The 26,933-nt window shown below is 47.8% G+C and overlaps 2 protein-coding genes and 1 long non-coding RNA gene across 3 annotated transcripts in view; all 3 read right to left on the bottom strand.

The window, feature by feature from the left end:
- The window catches only part of INPP5B (inositol polyphosphate-5-phosphatase B), a 47,833-nt gene extending 42,775 nt beyond the window's left edge, over positions 1 to 5,058 (bottom strand). Inside the window, 6 exon segments of the mRNA XM_060140492.1 lie at positions 1,257 to 1,367; positions 2,640 to 2,669; positions 2,804 to 2,901; positions 3,755 to 3,849; positions 4,242 to 4,306; positions 5,016 to 5,058. Coding sequence (XP_059996475.1) covers positions 1,257 to 1,367; positions 2,640 to 2,669; positions 2,804 to 2,901; positions 3,755 to 3,849; positions 4,242 to 4,298 — 391 coding nt within the window. The 5' untranslated portion in view covers positions 4,299 to 4,306; positions 5,016 to 5,058.
- Positions 5,059 to 5,077: 19 nt separating this feature from the next.
- Positions 5,078 to 12,483, bottom strand: LOC132515564 (uncharacterized). The gene is made up of 9 exons (XM_060141947.1): positions 12,262 to 12,483; positions 11,573 to 12,147; positions 11,040 to 11,226; positions 9,314 to 9,381; positions 8,726 to 8,911; positions 7,839 to 7,903; positions 7,148 to 7,459; positions 5,270 to 5,313; positions 5,078 to 5,135 (listed from the first exon to the last, which is right to left on the bottom strand). Exons 3-9 carry the CDS (start codon positions 11,144 to 11,146, stop codon positions 5,078 to 5,080), a joined length of 840 nt encoding a protein of 279 aa, XP_059997930.1. The 5' UTR covers positions 11,147 to 11,226; positions 11,573 to 12,147; positions 12,262 to 12,483.
- A 1,763-nt stretch (positions 12,484 to 14,246) lies between these two features.
- LOC132516272 (uncharacterized) lies at positions 14,247 to 16,061 on the bottom strand. The gene is made up of 2 exons (XR_009539292.1): positions 15,465 to 16,061; positions 14,247 to 14,539 (listed from the first exon to the last, which is right to left on the bottom strand). It is a non-coding gene; the product is annotated as an uncharacterized LOC132516272 (long non-coding RNA).
- Positions 16,062 to 26,933: the final 10,872 nt, after the last annotated feature.

The following is a 26,933-nucleotide window of genomic DNA, read 5'->3' as shown; positions in this document are numbered from 1 at the left end:
ATACATATATTTAATACTGCTGTGTTATATGAAAGAAAGTTTTTAAGAGTGTAAATCATGAGTTCTCACCACAAGGAAAAAATATTTTTTTCTATGTCTTTAATTGTATATCTGTATGAGATGATGGATGTTCAGTAAACTTATTGTGGAAATCACTTCGTGATGTATGTAAGTGAAATCATTATGCTGTACACTTTAAACTTATACAATGCTGTATGTCAATTAGAGCTCAATAAAACTGGGAGAAAAAAAAAAGCTCTACAAAACCAAGGTTCAGAGAGGTGAGGTGGTTTGCCCAAAGTCACACAGCTAAAGACCAGCAAAGATAGGCTTCAAATGCAAGAGGTTGTATAGCTTCAAAGTCCATTCTCTTTGCTGTTACTACTGTTATTACTTCTCCTACAACTACCAATAATAATCATAAAACGGGTCATCCTTATTAGTTGAAGGTTTGGAGATAAATTTCCCCTGCTTATAGAATCAACCCTTTAACTCAGCATTCAAGGCTGTATAATCTTGTTTCCTTTTCCCACATTGCCCAGTTTTCATCAACAGTCAGTACCCTTCCTGCACACCAGGCAAACTAAGTTGGAGCCCCCAGACATTCAGGCTCCATGAGGAGACCACGATAGAAGGGGAGCCCACCCCGGATTCCTGCAGAGCCAGGATGTTAGCTAGAAAGGAAATAAGTGACAGTGTTGGGTAAACAGCTAAGCCCCAGCGCCTGGTGGCTAGAATTTGCATGTTCTCTGGCTGATTCTCTGCTCTTTACCTGCCTGGCTGATCGCCCAGTCTAAACAAATTCTGCCCTAGAGGCCACTAACTTCTCACTGTTAAGTTAAAGCTAGACCATCTTCTCAGCTGTGGTGGGGGACAGAGCAGGGTACAAGGGCAGGAGAGCTCTTATGACAGACTTCCCTTGGTTCTAGCTGTGGTTGTCAGGGAGAGGGAAGGTGGGCCTCTAGAAGCTGCTGACCCTGCTAACTTGTAAAAGACTCTGCATGAGAATCACAACTCACCCCATGCAGCCCTGCCCAGAGCAGGGAGGGCAAAGGGGCCCTGCTGGCGTTAAGACTCAGGTCCAGAAACGGGAAAACAGAAATGCAAACATCATGGCTGGCTGGTGGCCTGGTGCCAGCAGCTTTGAGAGGGCACAGAAACTGTAGAGTGTAAGTCCAAAGGGTGCAAAGTCAACTGGTGGTGGGGAGGTCAGTGCCCAGCCTCCCCTTCCCCCGGGAGCCTGTGGTCTTACCTACCTGGACAGGCCCTGGCGACTTCCTGGAGAAACGTTCTGGTGTGTGAACCAAAGGGGAGCTGGAATACGAGGCTGAGCTCCGCTGTGTCCAGCTGGACGGGGACATCTGAGCCTGCACAGGGGAGGCAGGAAATGAGCCCCTGGCCTCCAGGATGCTTAGGTGCCTCTTTAGGCTGGAGCCCCCCGCATGGAACGTCAGCAGCCCAAGCTCCCAAAGCCCCTTTGACCCTTAAGCTGGGGCAATAAGGGAGCCCTCTGTACCCCCAGCTTCAAATTAACATCACCCTCAGTCTACAAAGCAGGTGGACCTCAGCTCTGAAAATTCAGTAAGCCTCACCGTAGCCTTCTGGACGGAGCCAGAAGAGACCAACTTCTCAACCTGTAGTCTACCCCCCGCCCCACCAGTGGAATGAAAAGCACACAGAGGCGGACAGGGGGCCGTCCGTCAGTCAGTCCCCCTGACTGGGCCAGACACACGCTAGCCACAGGGAACACCACGCTGAAGACATCAGACATGGCCTTGTCTTCAGGGAGCTAGAGTGTGGACGGTGTCTGGCTCATAGCGTAACCTCAGCACCCAGCAGGCGCATGGCGAGCACGCAAAACCTGTGCTGAACTCATGAATGAGTAGGAGCAATGCCGCAGACTGATCAAGAGCGTGGGCTCCAGAGACTGGATTCCGAGTCTGAATCCTTGTCCCACCTCTTGCTAAATTACTTAATTTCTCTGGGCTTCCATTACCTCGTCCATAAAACGGGGATGAAAGCAGTGATGACCTCACAGAATTGTGAGGAAAGCACGTGATGTGTGTAAAGCTCGTTAGCATAGTGCCTGGCGCGAGGTCATCATTGATTAAATATTCATTTCTATGATTATTAGTACTACCTCTGCTATTACGACTGCAGTCCAGCAAAGAACACCGACATTAGATAGGCCACTATAAATAATTAAATCACTGTGGGTGACACAGAGGCGGTAAGGACGAGACAAAGGAATGTGTATGAGTGAAATACAAACACTTTCGGGATACAAACACGCTCAGGAGTTCAACAAAGGCTTCCCGAGGAAAGTCAGTGTGAACTGAAGCCCTGGAGGATAACTGGCTATGCGAAAAGAGGAGTGAGGGCTTTCAAGGGGAGGAAGTAGCGTGTGCAGGGGCTCCGTGGTGAACACGCGTCACGTTGGAGATGCTTGGAATGCAGAAGATTCCAAGTGCAGCAAGCAGGGAAAGGAGTGACTGGAGAGATGACCGGGGCCTCATCCTGCAGGGTCCTGCGTGCCACAGTGAGACGATCAGAAAGTGCTTTTACTTCACACCACTCTTCTCTCTGCAGATTCTGTTCCCCCTGCCCCAACTGGGACTCAGACTGAAAGGACCACTCACCAAGAAAGTAGACTTCACCATCCAGGGACACTGCGGGCAGGGAAACGAAAGGGCCCTTAGCAACTGAGCATCATCCTTCCTCCCAACGCCCCACCTCCAACAAGGGCAGAAATGACCCGGGACCCCAGAGGAGAGGGATCATCCTGTCCAGGCCCCTGTGGCACCTTCTTCCAGAGCGAAATCCCGAGAGATCGGCACGATCTGGTCCAAGGAGACATCATCCCCGGTAACGGCCATCCTCCGGTGTGTGTACAGGAAGAGACTGAGGGCAGGAAGCAGAGTGAGGACAGGGGGCCTGTAGTCTAGTCGTCCCTCAGGCCCATCGGGGAAGCCTCGGGGTGCTCGCACTCTCTCCTTGGTTCCTGGGGCTGTGCTCATGCCTCTCTGCTCATGGTACCCACCAGAGACTGTTGGGTCATCAAAGCTGAACTTGCCTCATTTCGGGGAGCCCCTGCCTTGTTAGTAAAACCCATGTTTGATCTCCCCCTGTGCGTTCTAGCACTGCAAGTGACAAGAACAGGGCAATCTTAGCCTCCCCACTCCCTCCCTGAACCTCAGCTTTTTCATCTGTAAGGTGAGGGTGGTGGGTTCAAAAATGTCTAAGGCTCCTCCTTCCCAGCTCTGAGACCCTGAGGTTCACCTTCTGGCTGTGAGACCATTGATAAATATTAATTATTCTCTCTCTGCTTCTGTGTAATATGTGGGTATTACTAGCAACATTTATGGAGCCCTTTCTATGTGCTTCACAGCATTTTAAACACTTTACATGTAGTAACTCATTTTAATCTTCAGTCTGGACACATTGAGGTTTGCTCAGGATGACATGGCTCGGAAGTAACGAAGCCTGAATTTGAACCCAAGACAGGCCACAGGGCTCAAGATCTGGAGCAGTATGTTCAACCATCTTCTTGAGAAGTTTTCTCATCAAATTTTGAGGATTATATGAGCTAAGAATACAGAGGGCTTGGCCTATAGTGGTCAAAAACTATTATGATTATTACAAGTATTCTAGAAGCCTCAGACTCTGCCCTAGAGGGCATGAAGTCCAGCTGGAGGGACAGTGGAGAATAATCAAACCCAGGGCCAGAGAGGCAAGGACTGAACCAGTCACTGACGCATGTTCCTGGCCACCATGTTCCGGGCGGTAACGCACGAGTCCCAGGAGGCGGCTCTGCCTGCTCTCTCCCTCACACAGCGCTCCTTGCACCGCCTGCAGCTCAGGGTCAAGGCAAACCAAAAGGGAGCCGGGCCCCAGGCCTCGCCCAACCCAGCCCACCCCACCTGCCCTGCCCTGCCCTGCCCCACCCCGCCCTCACCCACACAGATTCACTCTGTGGTTTCACTTCTCCCACCCTTCCTCATCTGTGAAATGGGGAGAGTAACCCCCAACGTCACAGGGGGTGGGAGGATAACTGAGTATTTAAAGCACCCGGCAGAGAGTCCAGGACTAACTGCTTAGTATGTACAGGTTTCCATCTCCCCCTGAAGGCCCAGAGAAAGGGAGGCAAGCAGACAGACACATAGACACCTGCCATTCCACTTCCCAAGGCCAGGCACGGCAGGCCCTGGGGCTGGGAGCTCGGCACCCGCAGGGAAGGATATGATGATGCAGTATTCCCCCTCAGCCAGGGTCTCCTGGATCGCCACAGACTGGTCCATGCTGGCCCCTGCTGAGCAGACACGCCCCGGGGGAGGGCAGATGGGAGCCCCTTAGGTGAACAAGTCACTCAGGAGGTTATGGAGCTGCCTGAGGGAGGGCTGGGGGCAGGGAGGAGGGGCTCTGTGCTGGGAGAAGGCGTAGGAGGCCCCATCCGCTCCCTCCTCCTCCCCCTCCCCCTTCCCCTGAGAACGGGCCTTTTAGTTTCTAGGGAGAGGGGCCATCCCTTTGCCCCCGGTGAGAGGTACAATTTGCTGTACCGCCCTTTGTCTTGAAGGGCATCCAGTCGCTTCTAAGTGGGGTCCAGTCTATTTGTTGGACGTGGGGTGCCTTGTCCCATTACTGGAGAGGAGGACAAGTCCTGTCGCTCCTGGGATGGGGCTCTGCCTTCCTTTTTGGGGAGCAGTATTAGTCCTGCTGGCACCTCTCTGGGCAGTGTCAGGGGTGTATCTGCACGTATCTCAGGAAGGGAGCTCTCATCCTAAACAAGGACCCCAGTTCTGTCCCTTTTCCCCTGGAGATGGGAAAGTGTCCCATTACTCCTTGGCCCTCCCCCAGCCCAGCAGGCCCCATTGCGTCAGCCGAAGGCCGAGAGTGTCCGGCTCTGACAGCATCAGGACAGGGGTCCCAGCCCTTAGCTTGCCCAGTCCCTCCTGCCCAGCCCCGCCCTGGTTTCCCTGCTCCGCACCTGCTCCCACACCCCTGCCATCGCCGCCTACCTCCTGAGCTGTCACCGCTGCTGGGTGTGCGGAACACCGCGGCCCCGGGACCCAGCCAGAGACTACATTTCCCAGAAGCCCCCACGCCACACGACGGTCAGCCAGTCTGCAAGGCCCAGCCTGCCCACGCCAGTGCGGGGGGGGGGGGGGTGGGGGGGGGGGGTCCTCCCTGCCCCCGTTAACTCCTTAGGTCTTGGGCTACCCTGGGCTCCCTATTCCGGAAAGATTTTCCTAAGTACTTGCCCTCGGCTCACCCTCGGTCCTGGAAGTCATGGGGCCAGAGCTCCCCTCCCAGGGCCTGGAAGGAAGATGGTCACTTTAAGGAAAAACACTTTCTCAGTTTCATCCTCAACTCCTCTCACTCCAGGCAGGCCAACACTGGCCTCTACTGGAACGCTTCCTCCCCAGCTAACTACCCCATCCTAGCTTAAAGGAGAACAACACTGTGAAGAACCACTACACCATTTCCCAGGTGTAGAAACTGAGGCTCAGAGACATTAAGCAATTTGACCAAGGCCTCGCACCTAGCAAAGTGGCAAAATTGGGCCTCAGCTGAAAGTGTGACTCCAACTTCTGTGCCATGGACACTGCCACATGCCTCCCTTCCCCCCCCTAAGCCTCAGCGCTGTGTGTGAGGTGTGTGTGACAGGAGCACCTGGTCCCGCCTGCCTCATGGGGCTGTTTGGGGGTAAAGGATGAGAATGCACATTGTAAAGGGTGTGATCCTGTTCATATGCAGTACTGTGCTGAGGCTCTATCCTCTCTCCTTCTCAGGGAGGAAAGAGTTCAGGGGAGGGGGCCACTCAGCATTCAGGACAGCCTGAGGCTGTACTTTGCTGTTCTCCGGCCCCTTCCCCCAATTCACTGGCCATAGGCACCTGGGCAAGGTCTTCCTCCTTTGGGGCCTCGATTTCCCACCTAAGATAAGCAGGCTGCTCCAGGTGGACAAAAAGGGCTCAGATCAGGGAGCCCAGGACCGGTCTCTCCCAGCCGATTGGCCATTTCACTAAGCTGTAAGCTCCCTGAGGACAGGCTGTATCTTTTCCTCATCACCCCAGGGTAGTTTCTGGGACACAGTTGACCCTCAGAACATGTTTATTGAATTAGTGAATTATCTTAATGAATACTCTTTCTCTCAAGCTTTGACCCAAACTAAAGGGTAAGTGCAGGGGAAAGAGTGAGCATGTGACTTCTAACCCATCCTCACTCCTTTTTCCCTTAGAGTTGCTGCCTTAGTGACCAGTTCAAGTTTGTATACGCAAACCTCTTCCAGAAACAGACATCACCTTCTTACCAATCTTCTTCTTTTCCTGGAAATATCCACAGCCTAAATGGAGCTCAAGTTTATTTGAATTTGGTTTCAAAGCTGTGTGGGGGATGAGGAGAAAGGGGATTGATTTAGACCCTTAAAGATAAAGGGGGTGGTGGTCATTGCAGGAAAGCAAGGGAACCCCAATTCCAGCCCCCCTCTTTGTGTCAAAGTCTGGGGAGGATCTGGGAAAAGTAGACGGGACCGGGCATTTTTATAGATGAAGAAACTGTCCCTGCAGGACTTTGGGGTCCTCCTACTTGATGGGGGTCAGACAGGAGACTGTTCTGTTTTTCCAGACAAATCCCAGCCTCTCCTTGGGAATGGGGCTAAGGCCCTGTCCCCTTGGAGAGCATCATGTTCAGGCCTAGGCCCTGGGAGCCTCTAGCACAGAGTTGTGGACTTGATAAATCCCTCTCACTAAAGATACAGCTACAAGGACTTCCCTGGTGGCACAATGGTTAAGAATCCGCCTGCCAATGCAGGCGACATGGGTTAGAGCCCTGGTCTGGGAAGATCCCACGTGCCGCGGAGCAACTAAGCCCGTGCACCACAACTACTGAGCCTGCACTCTAGAGCCCACGAGCCACAACTACTGAGCCCGCATGCCACAGCTACTGAAGCCCGCACGCCTAGAGCCCGTGCTCCTCAACAAGAGAAGTCACTGCAATGAGAAGCCCGCGCACCGCAACGAAGAGTAGCCCCCGCTCGCCACAACTAGAGAAAAGCCCACGCACAGCAACGAAGACCCAATGCAGCCAAAAATAAATAAATTAAAATAAATAAATGTATTTTTTTTAATTAAAAAAAAAGATACAGCTACAGGAATCAGAGCTGGGGGTGGGCCTGGGGACTTGCAGGGCCTATGGGACCTTCCTGCCTGCCGCTCCCTGACTGCTGAGTGAAGGAACAGCAGCAGAGCGCCAGCCGGGGTCCAGGGCAGGGGGCTCCTTGTGGCCCCTGGTGCGGCCCCGTTGAAGTGGAGGTTCTCATCCAGCTGGAGGCAGCTGCCTGAGGCTGAGGCTTGGCAGCACTCCTGGTAACAGGGCTGAGCCACAGCCCTGTGACACCTGGGCGTCCCTGTCACGCAGGCCTGGCTGCGCCCTGCAGTGTAGCCTGAGCTGGACCGTTTCAGCTGCAAGAAGAGATGAGACCGTTCATCCTCCCCTTGCCTTCGTCCCCCATTCACAGAGACAAAAAATGTTAAGTTGGGTTGTGGGCTGAGCTGAACTTCCTTGGACCCCTCTCTCCACCCCCATGAGGCCAGCCAGCCAGTCCCCAGAGAACATACAGGGTGATCAGAAACAAGGGGGCATGTCACAGACACGGAAGATTCCAGCCACTGCCTTGGATTTCAGCATAATGTGGAGCTCAGAGGGTCGAGCAGCCTGGCCCTCAGCAGGTCTAGCTCCAGCCCGATTCGGCTGCTGACCCATTCGTCGAGCGGAGGAGAAGAGAGGCCTGCAGTTCTGAGGGAGGGCAGCACCCAACCTTGGAGCACTTCAGGGGCCCACCTCACAGAAGTCCAAGCCCTCGGGGCACTCGGCCACAGCTTTCTGCCTTGGCAGGAGATTTTCCCCTTGAAGAGAGAGTGAAGGGAAGGGTAAGGGGTGTGGAGCCCTGTGAGCTCCAGACAGAGGCGGGGCTGGAGCCCCATCCTGCCTGTCCCACTGGCCCCAGCCACAGCCACCCCTCGCTGTCCATTCCTGCTTCCACTTCCCAGAGCAGGCAGATGTGGACAGACACTCATGTTTCTCTTGGGGGCTGGCAGGGTAGTGGTCACCAGTGGTGGAGTGGGAAGTGTCTTTTCCTCTGGGATGTCAGGTGGCCTAGGCCTGGGAGCAGAGCAGAGCTGTCTGGGGAAGGGCTATGACACATCTGCTGGGGGACAATTCCTCTGCAAAGCCCCAGGCCGCCCCCCAGGGGAGGGCATCTTGTGTGTGAACTTCACAACCTGAAACTCTCCCATCTCTGCCACCTGGAGACGCACAGGAACTTGCTCTGGCTTCCTTGGAGCTTGTGGGGAGGAGAGCACTGGCCCAGCTGGGCAGGGAAAGGTGGCGAGTCGGAAGGGGAAAATCCAGAAGGGGTGGGGCACTGAGGAGGAGGGTAGACCTCAAAGCTAAGGGTCAGCCCGACAAGGTTTAGAGGTTGGGGTGTTGATAGAGGCTGGGGAGGTTGGGGAAAACAGCTCAGGTGTTGGGGGCCTGTCAGGCGGTGGGCTCAGAGCTGGGCGCTAGTGGGTGGGCAAGGCTCAGGGCTGGGGACAGGTGGGGCGGGGCTCAGAACTTATGGGGCCAATGGGAGGAAGAGTCAGAGTGGAGGGCAATGGAGGAGGGGCTTGGAGTCAGAGGACCACGGAGGAGGGGTTCAGAGCTGCAGGCTAGGGGGATTGTCTCACCCGAGGCCGACTGGTTGAGCTCCAGGCAGAGCGGGCCGCCACTGCAGCACTGCAGAGAGCCGGGTCCGGGGCTAGAGGCCTGCAGGTAAGGGCTGGGGCTCGTTTCATTTCTCCCCTCACAACTGAGGCTGCACCAGGCCATATAGTGGGAAGCGTTGAGTTGGATCAGCTGGGTAAATAGAGTGCCTGCGAGTCCAGGGGGATGGGGGGTGGCCAGCCAGTCCCGGGCCATATCTCAACTCTCAGGGCAACCCAAACACCGACTCCTCTCTCTTCCGCTTCAGCACCTCCCTCCCAGCACCTTACTGGAGGTACCTGAATGTCATACCCCTTCCAACCCTGCAGCAGCCCCTCCTGGCAGCACTCTGCCTGGTCCCCCACAGCAACCCTACCCCTGCACTCACAGTAGCTCTCCCCTGCGCTGCACTCTGCTCTTTGGTTGAAAGGCTCTGCTTCCCGGTTTGCACGCCTCTCCATAGCAGTGGAAGCTATGGAACACCTGTGGGAGGGTTTGAACGCTGTGGCCCTCTTCCCACAGGTGAAGGCATCCAGGAGGCTCTCTCCTTCACAGACTGCTTTGCCGCTTACCTGGACAGGAGCGGGGGTCAGCTGGCTTCTCACCAGGTTCTGGGCTACCAGTAGGACCTACAGGAGGACTGGCAGGAGGAAAAGGAGAGAGGAGACCACTGCAGGAAGCAACCAGCTCAAGAGTCAAGGTTAAGGAAAGGTCATGCAGCGGTTAAGTAGAAGGGGCCACGACACAGGTGAAAAGAAGGGATAGCCTCAGGGCCCAGGAGCAGTCACAGGTTAGGGTTGGTCACCTGGACCAGGACAGGCTGGGGTCCCTGGGCTTAGGGCAGTTACCTCTGAGCAAAGCAGCCTGATGGCTACTACCGGTCACAGACATCTTCCGAGAGGTAGGCCAGGAGCCCGAGAGAGTGAGGGACTGGTCCTGGGCAGCCCAGGGGAGGGCTGCAAACAGAGATTCCCATTACTACGCTATGCAAAGGAGTAAACTAAGGCTGGGAGCAGGGGGGTCAACTTGTATGGAATAAGGGGTCCCAGGGGCTGGGCTTTTGCTTCCCGCAAGTCATACTTTCAGAGTAACATTGAGGCAGGCACAAAGGGGCCTGCAGCCTGGTAACGGCCCCTTTGAGAGTAAATGTTGTTGTTGGCATGGCAACAGCAGCATCCCAGGCCCGAGGGGAGACAGAGCTGGAGCAGGTGCAGTGACAGGAAATAGACATCCGGTGCTTCTGATGTGGCCTCATTTGCCTCTGACATCAGAAGCTGCTGGGGGTGGGGAGTGGCGGGTGATGGGCTTCCTCAGAACCCAGGGCAGGGAAATGCTGGGTCACAGAGAGGGTCAGAAGTCAGGGCTCCCCTTGTCCAGATTCTTCAGGGTTCAGACCCAACCCTGTTTCTAAATCAGAGGTGAGCTAAGGGCAGGAGGTACCTCTCATACCCTGGATAGCTGGATGCCAGCTCTGGTTCCCCCAGGACGAAGGGATCAGATCTGTAAGGGTCTGCTAAGCCCAGGTTCAAGTTTTTCCATGCGAGGTAGAAAACTGCTGGAGATGGGAGAAGGGGACCTTATTCCCATCTTCCCGCCCAACCCTGGGAGGCTGAGCACAGCCCAGCCCCTAGACTTCCCAGGGCTAACAGGGCATGTTTCCCTGCCGTCAAGGGTTGGCCCTCCATCAGCACTTGGATCTCACAGGTGATGGCTGCCAGGGTGATGTGATACAGAGGAGAGCCTGGACCCTGTCTGGGCTGGGCCCCTTCTGGCCATGGTCTTTAATGCATGAGTGGGGCTGCGCTCAGAATCCTGGGTGCAGAGGTGAGGCAGGGTAGGACCCCTTGGCAATAGGGGCCACTTCTCTCTCCACGCTCACCCCTCCTTACTACCAGGAGCCTCAGCCCCTCCATTGCTCCCTCCCCTCCAACGCTACACTTAAGAAGTGTTCTCATCCAGTTAACAGCTCTCAAGGGGACTTCAGTCTCCAAAGGCAAATAGGTCAAGAGGGGGGCCCAAAGGTTCTCCCCAGCCCCTGTGTCCTTGTGAAAGGAAGGACCCAAGCCTCCCACACAGCCCCTTTCCCGCTTCCTGGTTGGGACAGCTGAGGCTGGAGGGACAGCTCAGGAGTGTGAGGGAAGCAGACGTCAAATCAGAAAGCCGGGCGAAGCTTAGACGGTTACTTGGTATCTGTGCTAGTTCTGCTCCTTGCCCATCTACTTTAGTCTGTGCATGTCTCCATAAATAGAACATTCCCAGTATTCCCTGAGCCCCACCCCATCCCAGCTGTAGACCTACCTGCGCACCTGAAGGTGTGGAGGGCAACCAGCGTGTGTGCCTGAGGCAGGGAGGCTGCAAGCGCAGCCCCTGGAAGCTGGCGGCTGCCCCTCCTCCCCTCCAGTCATCTGTTAGCTCTGGCAGTTCCCTCTGACGCTGCTGCCACCGGGGACACAGGCAAAAGAAGGAAGCACAGCTGATGTCCAGACTGAAGCCAGAGGGAGAAAATAAAGTCAACTGGCAGGTAGAAGGACCCCACTGGAACGTGTCTTATCTGTGTAGATGAGAAACCCGGCAGGTGGAGCAGGCTCTCAGAAGAAATGAGAGGGATGGGAGGCCAGGGTCGTCCCAGGGCCCACCTGCAACGGGAGAACTCTGTCTGTCTGATAGTGGAAAGGGGAGTGGGTGGGGAGAGGTCACAGGCCCATTCCTCCCAAGAGAACTTAGAGACGAGGCTGCCAGCAGGGCAGGATGGAAGGATGAAGGGAGAGGTAGTTATCATCCGAAGGATAAAAAAATGTAAAAACAATGCAGAGGGAAGACAAAAACCTCACCTTTGTCTGACGCTCACTTCCCAACACATGGGTTACTTTTAGGGTGCTCCCTTTGTAGAGCCTTCCAGCACAAGCTGACCCAGCGAGGGGAACAGAAGGGAAGTGGAGGAAAGGGATGACAGCTGAGGCTGGACACAGATTTACTGGATTTCCTCTCAGAGGTAGGGAGAGAGGAGACTCCCGCTTCTGGGAGGTTCATCCCAAGATCAGCCTCTGGGTTCAGCAGGGCCAATCTGGGGGTCAAGCCCAGATTCCTGCCTGGGCTGGGAGGGCAGGCAGAGTCCTGCAGTTGCTCTGATGGAGCAGTTTCCTCCTTGAAAAGTGAGCTGAATCATCTGTTCCTGGCAGGCAGTGCCCTGGCAGAGGTTCAGACTCCAGGTCTAAAGGAGAGATTCTCATAAGACTCAGGAACCAAGGACGCACTTCTGGGGATTCATGAGCCCCTGAATTGTGTGCAAGAATGTATATGCAGGGACTTCCCTGGCAGTCCAGCGGTTAACACTCCCCGCTTCCACTGCAGGGGGCGCAAGTTTGATCCCCGGTGGGGAAACTAAGATCCCGCATGCCATGCAACACTGCCAAAAAAAAAAAAGTATATGCAAGCATACTTTTCTAAGGAGAAAGTCCACAGTTATCTTTGTATTTCCAGAGGAATCTATGATCCTTAAAAAAGGTTAAGAACTACTGACCTAAACCCAGGAAGAGCACCACTCCGCTCTCCTTAGCCTAGTAAGGGGGCTCAGCTGTAATCCTGTTCTTCTTATAGCAGACCCCTGAAGGCCAGACTTCAGGGAGCCACCTCTGGGGAGAACCACTGCTTCTTTCTTTCTTTATTTTTAAATAGTTATTTATTTATATAAATTATTTTGGCTGTGCTGGGTCTTAGTTGCGGCATGCAGACTTCTGGCGGCATGTGGGATCTAGTTCCCAGACCAGGGATCAAACCCGGGCCCCCTGCCTTGGGAGCGGGGAGTCTTACCCGCTGGACCACCAGGGAAGTCCCGAGAACCACTTCTGACTGATGCAAGTTTGCAGGCACCTCCTGAGTAACTCTGTGCCCCTCAGGGCTGGGTGGAGCTGGCCACACAACTCTTCCAGCTGGCCCAGGTGTTACTGCACCTCCTTACCTCTGGGTCTGCTCCCACCATCTCACATCCACTTAATTCTCAAGATTTGCAAACCTAGCTGTGCCTGGCACGTGGAAGGCACTAAAAAATATTTGGATGAATGTAACAAATGAACAAAAGGAGTCTCCGCCCCCGCCAGGGGCTTGTTTCCTCCCAGGCACCTCTGGCTCAGTTCACAGGATGACTAGTTATCTGGGCAAGGATGATGGCAGGACTCCACAGAACCTGGTCCCACCGCCCCTCCACACTGTAAAGAAAACAAACGGGCTCTTGGAACGCTCCATTGATTGACCTTGCCGTCCCAGGTACCCACTCCTGAAGAGGGGGCTCAGAGGAATGTGACGGTGGGAAAGCATCAGGTGTGTCCCTGGGGAGGCCTGATGCTGCTACTGCCCCAGCTGGAAGGCTGGAGAGACATCCCCTCCCATGTTTACCATTTCCCAGGCTTTAACTCTCTTCTCAAATGGCAATGTCTCCTTGCACTTTGGGCCTATTTTCAGTTATCAATGTTTTTAGTTGGCTCAATTAGGTTTTATTATCCATTCGCTCTGCTTTAGAAACTCAGGCTCTGGCGAGGTTGTCCAACTGGGGTTTTAAGCAACTGGAGGAGCCAAAAAGTACAAATGAACATGTGAGGCGTTGCCCAAGGGATGGGTTGAACCAGTAAGGAAAATCCCAACCTGGTGGTGAAACCCTACTCATGGAGATAACTAGGGCAATAGATGAGTGTGAGGGAAAGGCCAGCTCTGGAGCTGGGATCCTTCCAAGCAGACGTATAAGTAGATATATTACAAACAAACTGAAGGTCTGTGTGCTGAGGGGCAAAGGGGCCCTCTGGGGAATCCTGTTCTGGTCCCGGCCCTGGCCTTCAGATGACTGTGCTGTGGGCAGATCAGGGCCCCCTGGCTCCCCCAGTTCTTTCCCTTTGGGATCTGAATCCCTCAGATTCAGATCCTGAGGCAGCTGCTCAACTCCACCCAGATCTTGGCTGTCTGGGCTTGGAGAACACAAGAATATCAGCCACTTCTCAGTCAAGTAAGGATCCCATGGAAGACAAAGGGAGACCAAAGCCTCTTGTTCTGAAGTAGCAAGCAGGTGAAGTCAGTGCTGGTCTTAGTTTCACTGTGTGCCAGGCTGCTGAGGCTTAGAGAAGGGGCAGGGCAGCAGGCCCATTCCAAAACAGCCCAAGTCCTTCCTTTATGCAAATAAAAAGGCAACCCTGGTGCCACAACTTTGTCCTTAGCAGAGGTCCTGGCTCACCCTCCCCATCTTTCCCTAGTACAGTATGCGCACGAATGGCTGACTCAACTAAGGGCAGGGCTTATCCTGGGGTGATGCTCATTTGGAGAAGTGGCAGCAAATGGGAGTGGAGAATGAGGCTAAGTCAGAATTACCCAGCATAATATATGTAACATAACAGGCGCTCATTAAACTTCAGTTGCTACTGAAGATCGTGAGAAAGAGGTAGGGAGGTGTTAAGAACTAGAGGACTGAATTAGTACATAATCCCGGGCTTCAGAACAAGACACATTCAGAACAAGGGCTGGTTTTATTTTCCAACAGAATCTTTTTTAATATAAAACAAAGATAAAACACACCTCAACCCTGCAATATGCCAGCATGCCTTGCTTCTACAAGATGCATGCTAGTCCGTAAGACTAAGTAGCAAAGAGTCTTTAGGAGCGTTTGGCTGGGAGGAATAGAAAAAGCAGATCTTAAGGAAGATTGGGCTAGCCCCACAGCTGAGAAACATCCCTGAACACTAGAGCAGTCCTTGTCTTTTCAGATCCTCGTACGTCTTCTTATTCACAACATTCCCACTGGAGTCTTCGTACTCTTCCTAAAAGGGAAGAGGAACACCATTAGCTACACCTCCTGGGAGAAATGTTTGGAGCCAACCTCTGGATACCTGAGCTCACCCTGGCCTGATTCCATGCCATTCGTCTAAGACAGCCTTTCTCAACTGGGGTTCTGCTCTATTGCTCACAGCACCTATTAGACATCTAGGATGGTACCAATTAGGACCGATCCTTGTGGCTATCTGAGAAAATAGTTCATTCAAATCACTGCGTTTAAGATGAGGAACCCTGGTTCAGAAAGGCTCACTTAAGACATGGTTTTCAAATGGTTCCCAAGAATCCTAGGTTTCTGCCTAAGAGACCACTACAGGGGATGAAAAGCCAAGGCTGAGCCTCTCCACATCCAGAGCAGTTCTGCTTTTTTCTATTTTATTTATTGGAGTTCTACATTACTGTCTGAAAAAGGCTTTGCTGCTAAAAAAAAAAGGGACACTGAAAACCACTGACCTAAAAGAGAAGCAGCAGCTACCGTACCTCACACACACATCATTCCTCATCTCTGAAATCTGTTCAGGATGACTATCTCAGGACCAAGGATAGCTCCCCACCACAGGAGAAGATCATCTCTCATCAGATGCTCTCCTCAAAGGATATCTAATGTATGACATGGAGTCTCAACTTCTTAGCTTATGAATCCTCACGGCAGGACAAGACACAGGGCACTCCTGCTTGCCACTTCAAAACTTCAGTGGGAGAATATAACCTGTCTTAAGACACAGATTTAAAGTCTGACACATTTAATTTAATATCACCAATGAATTAGGCTTACAAGTCAAGAGCCAATTATAGATATTGTCACATTACACTTGCTACTGCAGTGAACCAGGGACCATCTCTTACTTCCCTTCTACATGGTGAGGGAGCTCTGTCACTTGATGCTATCCCTGATGCTACGTGAGCACTCACCTCAGTGTCAGGCTGCCATCGTTCCGACGCCTTCTGCAGTTTCAGCTTGGCCCACACTGCAGGACGAGAAATGATCAGCAATCAGATTCCACTGAGTATCTACTGGGTACAAGGTGTTACAACACATTCCTCATTAGGATCCCCCTGAGTGCCTGCCCTTGAGACTTCTACCTGCCCCAAACTGGAATTTTGGTTCTGGATCACCTGTGGACAAACCCCTTTCATTGCAAAATTTACCATAATGTTTCTTTGCTGTAAAATAAAAGTTGGATCAAATCTAACCAAAGACCTCTTAGAATTGAGAACTGATACTCTCAAAGGAAAAAGATAATGTGGTACAACATATAGGAATTATTGGAAAAAGTGACCTTACTGTATTAAAGTTCATAATAGAAGAGATTAAGAACACTAGACTTTGTCAAATATGTCTATTTAAAGTCTGCTGCATAAGCTCTATTTACAATAGCCAGGACATGGAAACAACCTAAGTGTCCATCATCGGATAAAGAAGATGTGGCACATATATACAATGGAATATTACTCAACCATAAAAAGAAATGAAATTGAGCTATTTGTAATGAGGTGGATAGACCTAGAGTCTGTCATACAGACTGAAGTAAGTCAGAAAGAAAAAGACAAATACCATATGATAACACATATATGGAATTTAAGAAGAAAAAAAAATGTCATGAAGAACCCAGGGGTAAGACAGGAATAAAGACACAGACCTACTGGAGAACGGACTTGAGGATATGGGGAGGGGGAAGGGTGAGCTGTGACAGGGCGAGAGAGTGTCATGGACATATACACACTAACAAACGTAAGGTAGATAGCTAGTGGGAAGCAGCTGCATGGCACAGGGATATTGGCTCGGTGTTTTGTGACAGCCTGAAGGGGTGGGATAGGGAGGGTGGGAGGGAGGGAGACGCAAGAGGGAAGAGATATGGGAACATATGTATATGTATAACTGATTCACTTTGTTATAAAGCAGAAACTAACACACCATTGTAAAGCAATTATACCCCAATAAAGATGTTAAAAATATAAAATAAAATAAAAAAAATAATAAAGTCTGCTGCACATATTTCAAAAACTTCAGAGGAAAAAAAAAAGTGAAATATCATGGCCAAAGAGTCTGAAAGATAAGATGGTTCAACAAACACTGAAGACATTAAAACGAGAATTCTGACAGTTCAATAACTAATTATTCCAAAGATCACGAAAAGGGGAAGACATCTACAGACACCACCATAGCTTCAGAGGGAGGGGATCAAACACGTACAAAGACAGGACAGATAACAAAACTAGGGAAAGAACAACTTAAACCTGTAAGAATGGTGTCAGGAAGGTGCACCCTTAGAACAAAGAGCTATGTGGAGCAGATGGGACAGGTCTGCTGCTACAGAGATAAGATGATAAAATATTAACAGATTACAGTGAAAAGGAACAATTACTTGATTCTTATATCCTTTCACATTTCCCATTAAGTAGAACAATCTCTAAACTTGACCACACTTTAAAAAAAAAAAATTGGGGGCCATACCGCATGGCATGCGGGATCTTAGTTCCCGGGATCGAACCCATACCCTCCGCATTGGAAGGCGGAGTCTTAATGACCAGGATGACTAGGGAATTAATAAACTTGACATGATTAGAAGGTATATCCTATAGAGGAAGTTGAAGTCTAAGATGGGTGAAGAAATAGTAAATGAGACAACATGTAAGAAAGCGCTTAGCTCTGTGCCTGGTGTACAGGCGCTCAACTAATCATCTTTTCCTTCCTTGCCAATTGCCTTAAATTAGCTGAAGTCTTCAGGCCCAGATAATATGCACATTACAAAGGAATGGAGAATTCACCACGTGCCAGGGCAGGGCCTTATCATATTCTTTGTCCAGGCCATTCAGGAATCCAACCCAGAGTGGTTCGAAAATACCAGATATCAGAAAGGCTGTCATGATTTTCTTTTCTTTTTTTTAAGACAGAGTGTGGGCCATCTCAGAAGGTGAGAGGCCCCGAAATACAGGGTGGTTAGTTTTTTTTTAAAATAAATTTATTTATTTAATTTATTTATTTTTGGCTGTGTTGGGTCTTTATTGCTGTGCGCAGGCTTTCTCTAGTTGAGGCAAGCGGGGGCTACTCTTCGTTGCAGTGCGCGGGCTTCTCATTGCGGTGGCTTCTCTCATTGTGGAGCACGGGCTCTAGGCACGCGGGCTCAGTAGTTGTGGCTCATGGGCTCTAAAGCGCAGGCTCAGTAGTTGTGGCACACGGGCTTAGTTGCTCCGCAGCATGTGGGATCTTCCCGGACCAGGGATCGAACCTGTGTCCCCTGCATTGGCAGGCGGATTCTCAACCACTGTGCCACCAGGGAAGCCCCTGTCATTATTTTCTTAAAGAAAAAAGTGGATGTAGGAAACTGGAGCAGTGAGGGAGATGTTACTCTTCAGAGGAATCTGAAAACAATTAGAAAAAAATGGAACCACCTCTGGGCGCCAGCGTGGGTTCACTAAGAATAAGTGAGGCAAATTAATTTGAATTTCTATTTTTGATGGGATAGTGCCGACCTGATGAAAGGTATAGACACAGGATATCATGATTTTAGCAAAGCGATTGCTCTCACAGGCAATGTCCCTAGAGTTCATGAAAACATTGTAACTCTCATGATACTGCCATAAACAAGATGGTGTATTTGAACCTGATGCTATTAGTTTATTAGTTTAGTAGACTTATACCTAGTGAATATTGGTCAATTGTGACCAACCACCTAAATGGGGAATCTCTGGTGGCAATTCCATAGGGCTCTTTCTTAGCTGTCTTTTGTTCACCTTAAAAAAATCATAAGTCTGGAACGATGGAATGATTAAAATAATAAATTTATAAGTGAAATCCTTCATTTAAGTAAAAAAAACAAAAAACCTACTGTAACTTAAATGACAGTACTGAATCTCTCCCTCCTTGCTAAAAGCACCAAAAGGAAAACTTCAACAGAATGATCTAAAACAAAGACAAGCAAATCCAGTGTGACAGCCGTGTCAACGGTTACTTCCTTGCCCACTCCCATTAGGGAACACACCTTCCCAAGGTGCTCTGGAAGGTGCAGTCCTGGTCTAACAAGTAGCTATTTTTGCTGCCAGCTACTGAAAAGACAGCTGACTGGACTACAGATGTCACCTGATCCAGCTGCACCTACCTACTGTCTTTCCCAGATATTAGAAATTGGGACACTGAGAGACTGAGCTGGATGATGGCAGGCTCTGAAAACTAAGAAAGGTCATACAGGGCAAGGGCTAGAGTTGTCTTCATTGTGAGCTAAGGCTTAAAGAGAAGACACAAGGAAGTGGAGAAGGCATACATGTAGAGGGAAGCACAGCTGGATAAGCATATACTTGCTAACATGATGGAGGGCATGGAGTTAGGTTTTAATTGGTTCTCTTCCTCATAACCAAAAATCCTTAAGATGTCTAGTTTTGATGCTTTCAAAAAACCCCAAACCCAAAAACCACACACAAAATCCAGGTTTTATAAAAAATAACTATTCCACCGATAGGAAAAGAAGAAAAATTGCAGAAGCTCTACAGAATAGAATTAACTTTGATTTCATAATTGACTGGTGCCTACTATTAGTGAGACACCTGAGATAAAGTCTGTCATGATCTTGTGGGAGTCAAGATATATAAAACCATCTATCTGTTACTGAAAGTCCTAAAGGAAGACAGAGAGTTAATCTAAGATACTTAAAGGGAGGAATAATCCCTGGGAAAAGAAAGGGAGGGGGAAGGTGATGATAAATTTGTAATAAACCTATAAATGATCTATTGGGGGGGATGAAAAGAGAAAGTGATATTGAGATAGAAGTGAAACTACAAATGCTTCTATTGAGATAGAAGTGAAACTACAAATGTAGAGAAACTACAAATATTAGAACCTACAAATATTCAAGGGAAGTCATGATGGGTGGAAATGATACAATAAATCAAAGAAGTGGTAATAATAATAATATGCATATAACAGAAATTGATAAACCTAGACACCTGAATAAGGAGATAAATATTGAAAACAATATGGATAATGGAAAAATCATGAACCTGCCAATAATATTCTGGAAAAAAAATTAAGTTTTCTAAAAATCTTTGTATGGCTAAAGAGAAAATGCATAAAGTTTTTTCTGGACTACACCTTAATGATCATCTCAAAAACATCTACTTGATGATGATTTAAAAGAAGGCAGGATAGCACTGTGGAAAGAGAAGAGACTGCTGTAGAACAGACATGGGTTTGCTCCATGGCTTTCTTCCACTTACATGCTATGTGACTTTGAAAAACTTACCTCATTTTCCTCTTCTGGAAAATGTGGGGGACCTCCTACATCACTGGTTGCTCTGAAGATTAAATGAGTGTAAAAATCTCCTATTTACTGGCATACACCAGGCACCTGGTAAATGGTAGCTAGTAATAGTAAGATTAAACTCCAAATGAAAAGATAAGGGTGACTTTGGATCTCACGCCTCAGACTCTGCAGAGGAGCCCACAAGTGAAGCTGATAATCATTGCAGCTTATGCTTCTTTACTGAATACATTCTACCCTGTGGTCAGACAGGCTATAGCACTTGACCTGCATTATCTCATTTAAACTTTGAGACAACTCTCTGAAGTAGATATATCAATATTATTACCACCCACATTTGATGGATAAGGAACTAAAAGACCTAACTTGTCCTGTGTCCCATAGCCAGTAAGTAAGCGGTGGAGCCATGATTTGGACCCTAACCAGTGGCCTCTCCAGAGTCTGCACACTTAACCACCACATGAAACTATATTAGGAATGTGGTTTTGAACCAGCTTTACCCTTGAAGCAGAACATATGAAAACATATAAAACTTGACAGAATTCATCAACCAAGTCCTAGGGAAAAAGATCATGACAAGACGTAATGGAAGTAAAACCTACTATGCATAAAATAAATAAGTTACAAGGATATAGCACAGGGAATAGAGCCCATATTCTATAATAACTATAAATGCAGTGTGATATTTAAAAATACTGAATCACTATACTGTACACGTGAAACATAATGTTGTAAATCAACTATACTTCAATTAAAAAAGTGAAATAAAAGAGATAATGGCAATCTGAAAGCAGAAAAAACACTTTTATAAACAAGGTGATAAGGATATTGATAGATCTGAGATTAAAGACATAATGTCTCCAGAATCACTATGAGGGTAAGACGTACAGAATTTACACTGCTTCAGGCCATCCAGATACAATCATCTCCTATAAATAACTCAACTAATAATACATATTAATAATAATAGAAATTTGTAGTAGAAAGAAACTATTAGATTAAACATTAAACCTTAACCCTGGTGGCACAGTGGTTAAGAATCCACCTGCCAAGGCAGAGGACACAGGTTCAATCCCTGGTCTGGGAAGATCCCACATGCCGTGGAGCAACTAAGCCCATGCGCCACAACTACTGAGCATGCACGTCACAACTACTGAAGCCCGCGCACCCTAGAGCCTGTGCACCACAACTACTGAAGCCTGCACACTCTAGGGGCTGTGTGCCGCAACTACTGAGGCCCGCACGCCTAGAGCCCATGCTCCGCAACAAGAGAAGCCACCGCACCGCAACAAAGAGTAGCCCCGGCTCACTGCAACTAGAGAAAGCCCGCACGCAGCAATGAAGACCCAACACAGCCAAAAAACAAAGAAACATTAAAGTTAGAAATGTTAGAAAACTACCTGTCAAAGAAATAGCTTCAAGTCTACTATATAATCTATGTAGTTGAGAAATCTAACAAGATAACCTTTCCAGCAAAGGAGTTAAATATAAATAGATCAATTAATACACATTGTAAAGAGCTTAATATCCCTATACAAGGATAAGCACTGATGACTGGGGTAAAAAAGAGCCCACATTTGCTGCCAAAATTTTGATAACTGGGGAAATGGTCTAAGTCTATTACAATAGAACAAACAAGCTATCAGGTAATGGGAATTTCGAAAAGAAAATGGGAGTGATCAATAAGGTTACAATACAATATTGAGTTTATGTGGCTCAAATAACACAAATTAAAATATACACAAAACTGGCAGAAATGCAAGAGACAAAGCTTAATTACAACTGGAAATGTAAACATGTCTTTATCAGAATTCAAAAGAAATAGATGTAAGTATGAAATTAAAAACCTGAAAACTGCAGGAAATTTAAACAGTCTACAGGTGGAGAGACATACTTCCTTTCAGGTATACATAAATCTTTAACAAATCACTGACTATATACTTGGACACAAAGATAAAATACATTCTAAAGGCAGAAATTCTGTAACTTACTGCATGGACCAAGAAAAAAATAAAAGAAACAATGAAAGAATCAGTGCTTTTAAAAATAATTACTGAATTATTCTTTAAAACTCAGAAACAACCTCTTTAATAAACAAAGCTCTAAATATAACATATCAATAATGGATATTTCCAATGGATTCTTAACAGAATGATGACTAGTTCTAAATGCCTGTATTAGAAAGAATAAAGAACAAAAACAAGAAAGTTCTTGACTAACTAAAGCAATTTTGAGAAATAAAAATAGTGCTAGAGGTATCACACTCCCTGATTTCCGACTATACTATAAAGCTACAGTAATCAAAACAGTATGGTAGTGGCACAAAAACAGACACCTAGATCAATGCAACAGAATACAGAGCCCAAAACAAACCCATACACTTACGGTTAATTAACCTATGACAAAGGAGGCAAGAATATACAGTGGGGAAAAGATAGTCCCTTCAATAAGTGGTGCTGGGGGACTTCCCTGGTGGTCCAGTGTCTAAGACTCCACGCTCCCAATGCACGGGGCCTGGGTTCAATCCTTGGTCAGGGAACTAGATCCCACATGCCGCAACTAAGAGTTCAAATTCTGCAACTAAAGATCCCGCATGCCTCAATGAAGACCTGGTGCAGCCAAATAAATAAATAAATATATATCTTTAAAAAAGTGGTGCTGGGCTTCCCTGGTGGTGCAGTGGTTGAGAGTCCGCCTGCCGATGCAGGGGACATGGGTTTGTGCCCCAGTCCAGGAGGATCCCACATGCCGTGGAGCAGCTAGGCCCGTGAGCCATGGCCGCTAAGCCTGTGTGTCCGGAGCCTGCGCTCCGCAACGGGAGAGGCCGCGGGGGTGAGAGGCCCACGTACCGCCAAAAAAAAAAAAAAAAAAAAAAAAGTGGTGCTAGGAAAACTGGACAGCTACATGTAAAAGAATAAAATGAGAACATTTTCTCACATCACATACAAAAATAAACTCAAAATGGATTAAAGACCTAAATGTAAGACCAGAAACCATAAAACTCATAAAAGAAAACAGACACAGAACACTGTATGACATAAATTGTAGCAATATTTTTTTTGATCTGTCTCCTAAAGCAAAGAAAACAAAAGCAAAATAAATTAAACTTAAAAGCTTTTGCACAGCAAAGGAAATCATTAACAAAATGAAAAGACAACCTACTGAATGGGAGAAAATATTTGCAAATGATATGACTGATAAGGGATTAATATTCAAACTATGTAAACAGCTCATACAACTCAACAGCAAAAAAACAAACAACCTGGTTAAAAAATGGGCAGAAGATCTGAATGGACATTTTCCCAAAGAAGACATACAGATGGCTAACAGGCACATGAAAAGATACTTAACATCACTAATCATCAGAGAAATGCAAATCAAAACCACAATGAAACATCACACCTGTCAGGATAGCTGTCATCAAAAAGACCAGATAACAAATGTTCACAAGGATACGGAAAAAGGGAACCCTTATACTGTTAGTGGGAATGTAAATTGGTGCAGCCACTATGGAAAACAGTATGGAGGTTCCTCAAAAAACTAAAAACAGGGCTTCCCTGGTGGCGCATTGGTTGAGAGTCCACCTGCCAATGCAGGGGGCATGGGTTCGCACCCCGGTCCAGAAAGATCACACATGCCGCGAAGCGGGTAGGCCCATGAGCCATGGCCGCTGAGCTTGTGCGTCCAGAGCCTGTTCTCTGCAACAGGAGAGGCCACAACAGTGAGAGGCCCGCGTACCGCCAAAAAAAAAACAAAAACAAAAACTAAAAACAGAAGTACCGCATGATCCAGCAATTCCACTCCTAGGTATGTATCAGAAGAAAACAAAAATACTAATTCAAAAAGATACATGCACTCCCAACATTCATAGCAGCATTATTTACAATAGCCAAGATATGGAAGCAACCTAAGTGTCCATCAACAAATGAATGAATAAAGAAGATGTGGTGTATGTATACAATGGAATACTACTCAGCCATAAAAAAGGATGAAATTTTGCCATTTGCAACAACATAGATGGACCTGGAGGGTATTATGCTTAGTGAAATAAGTCAGACAGAGAAAGACAAGTACTGTATGTTATCCCTTACATGTGGAATCTAAAAAATAAAACAAAACAAGTGAAGATACTAAAACAAACAGATTCACAGATATTGAGAACTAGTGGTTACCAATGGGGAGAGGCAAGGGTCGGGGAGGCAATATAAGGATAGGGAATTAGAGATACAAACTACAATGTATAAAATAAATAAGCTACAAGGACATATTGTACAACACAGAGAATATAGCCAATATTTTATAACTTTTTTTTTTTTTGCACAGCTTGTGGGATCTTAGTTCCCCAAAACAGGGACCAAAGCCGGGCCCTCAGCAGTGAAAGCATGGAGCCCTAACCAATGGACCACCAGGGAATTCCCCAATATTTTATAACTTTAAATGGAGCATAATCTATAAAAATTTTGAGTGACTATATTATTCATCTGAAACTAATATCAACTATACCTTGAAAAAAAAATAAGTTCTTGATTATAGACTTAAAAAAAGCACAAAGAAACAAGATTGAAGAAAATAATAGTAAAAAGGAAATAGTAATGGGGTGGTGGTGGTGGGATGAATTGGGAGATTGGGATTGACATATATACACTGATATGTATAAAATAGATAACTAATAAGAACGTGCTGTATAAAAAAATAAATAAAATTCAAGTAAAAAAAAAGAGGAAACAGTAAAACTCAGAATAAAAATATTGGGTTTCCTACTTTAAAAATATTGAGTTTCATAATAAATCAAGGAATTGTATTGGCTATTAACTAAAGAATCTTCTCAGAGTGGTCCCCTTGTATGAAGAAGTAATCTCTATTTAAAGTTTCAAATGACAGAAGAGAATGTAGCATGTAATCCCATTGATTTTATGACAAAAATATGGTTTTGATCACTAAATCTGACAAGTGTCTGAAAGGAAAACAAAAAGCACATCTTTTATTTATGAATGTAAAAACAAAACTTCTAAAAAGAATCCTCACAGGGTAAATAACTGCATTAGGAACTTCCCTGGTGGTCCAGTGGTTAAGAACCCACCTCCCAATGTAGGGGACGTGGGTTTGATCCCTGGTTGGGAAACTAAGATCCCACATGCCGCGGGGCAACTAAGCCTGCACAGTCTAGAGCCCACACACCACAACTACTGAGCCCGTGTGCCGCAACTAACACCCGATGCATCTAAAGAAAGAAAGAAAGAAAGAATGGGCACAAGTCTAATACAAATACTTCACTAAAGAAGATGCACAGGGCTTCCCTGGTGGCGCAGTGGTTGAGAATCTGTCTGCCAATGCAGGGGACACGGGTTCGAGCCCTGGTCTGGAAAGAGCCCACATTCCACGGAGCAACTAGGCCCGTGAGCCACAACTACTGAGCCTGCGCGTTTGGAGTCTGTGCTCCGCAATAAGAGAGGCCGCGATAGTGAGAGGCCTGCGCACCGCGATGAAGAGTGGCCCCCGCTTGCCGCAACTAGAGAAAGCCCTCGCACAGAAACGAAGACCCAACACAGCCAAAAATAAATAAATTAATTTTAAAAAAAAGAAGATGCACAGATGGGGATTTCCCTGGCGATCCTGCATGGTGTGCAGTGTGGCCAAAACAAAAACAAAACAAAAAAAAACTGCATTAAAAGAATATCTACCACCCAGTATGAAATAATTCAGGAATGCTGTTTTATTCAAGGCCTGATAAAAGAAAAAGTAGTAAAAATGTTGTCATCTTTCTTTTGAGGAATGTGGTAATAAAATCATAAGCCAGTTTTAAAATTAGTGTAGCTGCATCACCATGGTCCTTTAAAACAGCATCCAGGGAAGGACGACTTATTGCCTGCTTCTATTTAACATAAGACTTGGGGGCAATGTTTAGGAAACATAAATACATGGAACAAAATTAATTAAAACATCCCCTTTGTTTTTGTAGTTGGCATGATTGTAAGCCTAAAATAATGTAAATAGTTCAATTACAAGGCATCAGAAGTAATAAATTAACTCAGGCAATTTGCAGGACATAAGGAAATATACACAAGGGACCTCCTTGGTGGTCCAGTGGCTAAGACTCTGCACTCCCAATGCAGGGGGTCCGGGTTTGATTCCTGGTAAGGGAACTAGATCCTGCATGCTGCAACTAAGATCTGGCGCAGCCAAATAAATAAAATAAGTATTGAAAAGAAGGGGGAGGGGGAGGGGAGGGGGAGGGGGGAGGGGGAGGGGGGAGGGGGAGGGGGGAGGGGGAGGGGGAGGGGGAGGGGGAGGGGGAGGGGGAGAGGGACTTCCCTGGCGGCGCAGTGGATAAGAATCCGCCTGCCAATGCAGGGTACACGGGTTGAGCCCTGGTCTGGGAAGATCCCACATGCCACAGAGCAACTAAACCTGTGTGCCACAACTACTGAGCCTGCGTTCTAGAGCCCGCAAGCCACAACTACTGAGCCCGCGTGCTGCAACTACTGAAGTCCGTGCACCTAGAGCCCGTGCTCCACAAGAGAAGCCACCACGAGGAGAAGCCTGCACACCACAACGAAGAGTAGCCCCTGCTCACTGCAACTAGAGAAAGCCTGCACACAGCAACGAAGACCCAACGCAGCCAAAAATAAATAAAATAAATACATTTTTTTAAAAAAAGAGAAAATACACACAAAAATGAACAGTGATCTATTTACTAGTTATATGCAGCTAGAAAATACATCTAAAAATGAGACTGCATTCAAAATGCAGCATTATGATTCTATGACATTTCATTATTATTTTAATTTCCTCCCAACAGAGTAAAAAATGAAGAGGCTAACTGGATAATCTGATAACAAGATACATTTAAATTCTGATTAGAGGAACTGTATATCTCGACTTGTAAATGAATAAAGAGACAAAACAGCAAGGTCTTCCCTGGTGGCTCGGTGGTTAGGAATCCGCCTGCCAATGGAGGGGACATGGGTTCAAGCCCTGGTCCGGGAAGATCTCACACGCCACGGAGCAACTAAGCCCGTGCGCCACAACTACTGAGCCTGTGCTCTAGAGCCCGCGAGCCACAGCTACTGAGCCCGCATGCCACAACTACTGAAGCCCGCGCACCTACAGCCCGTGCTCCGTAACA

The sequence above is a fragment of the Lagenorhynchus albirostris genome, chromosome 2 (assembly GCF_949774975.1).
Source record: "Lagenorhynchus albirostris chromosome 2, mLagAlb1.1, whole genome shotgun sequence".
Classification (NCBI taxonomy): domain Eukaryota; kingdom Metazoa; phylum Chordata; class Mammalia; order Artiodactyla; family Delphinidae; genus Lagenorhynchus; species Lagenorhynchus albirostris.
Note: the sequence above shows the minus strand (reverse complement) of the source record. Positions and strands in the feature narration are given on the sequence as shown.

Coding starts and splice junctions, on each gene's coding strand:
- LOC132515564 (XM_060141947.1), bottom strand. CDS start 11,146: ATGACTGGAGGGGAGGAGGGGCAGCCGCCAGCTTCCAGGGGCTGCGCT. Junction 7,460..7,838: donor AGGGCTTGGACTTCTGTGAG/GTGGGCCCCTGA, acceptor CTCTTCTTGCAG/CTGAAACGGTCCAGCTCAGG. Junction 5,314..7,147: donor CACCCCCAGCTCTGATTCCT/GTAGCTGTATCT, acceptor TCTTCCTTCCAG/GCCCTGGGAGGGGAGCTCTG.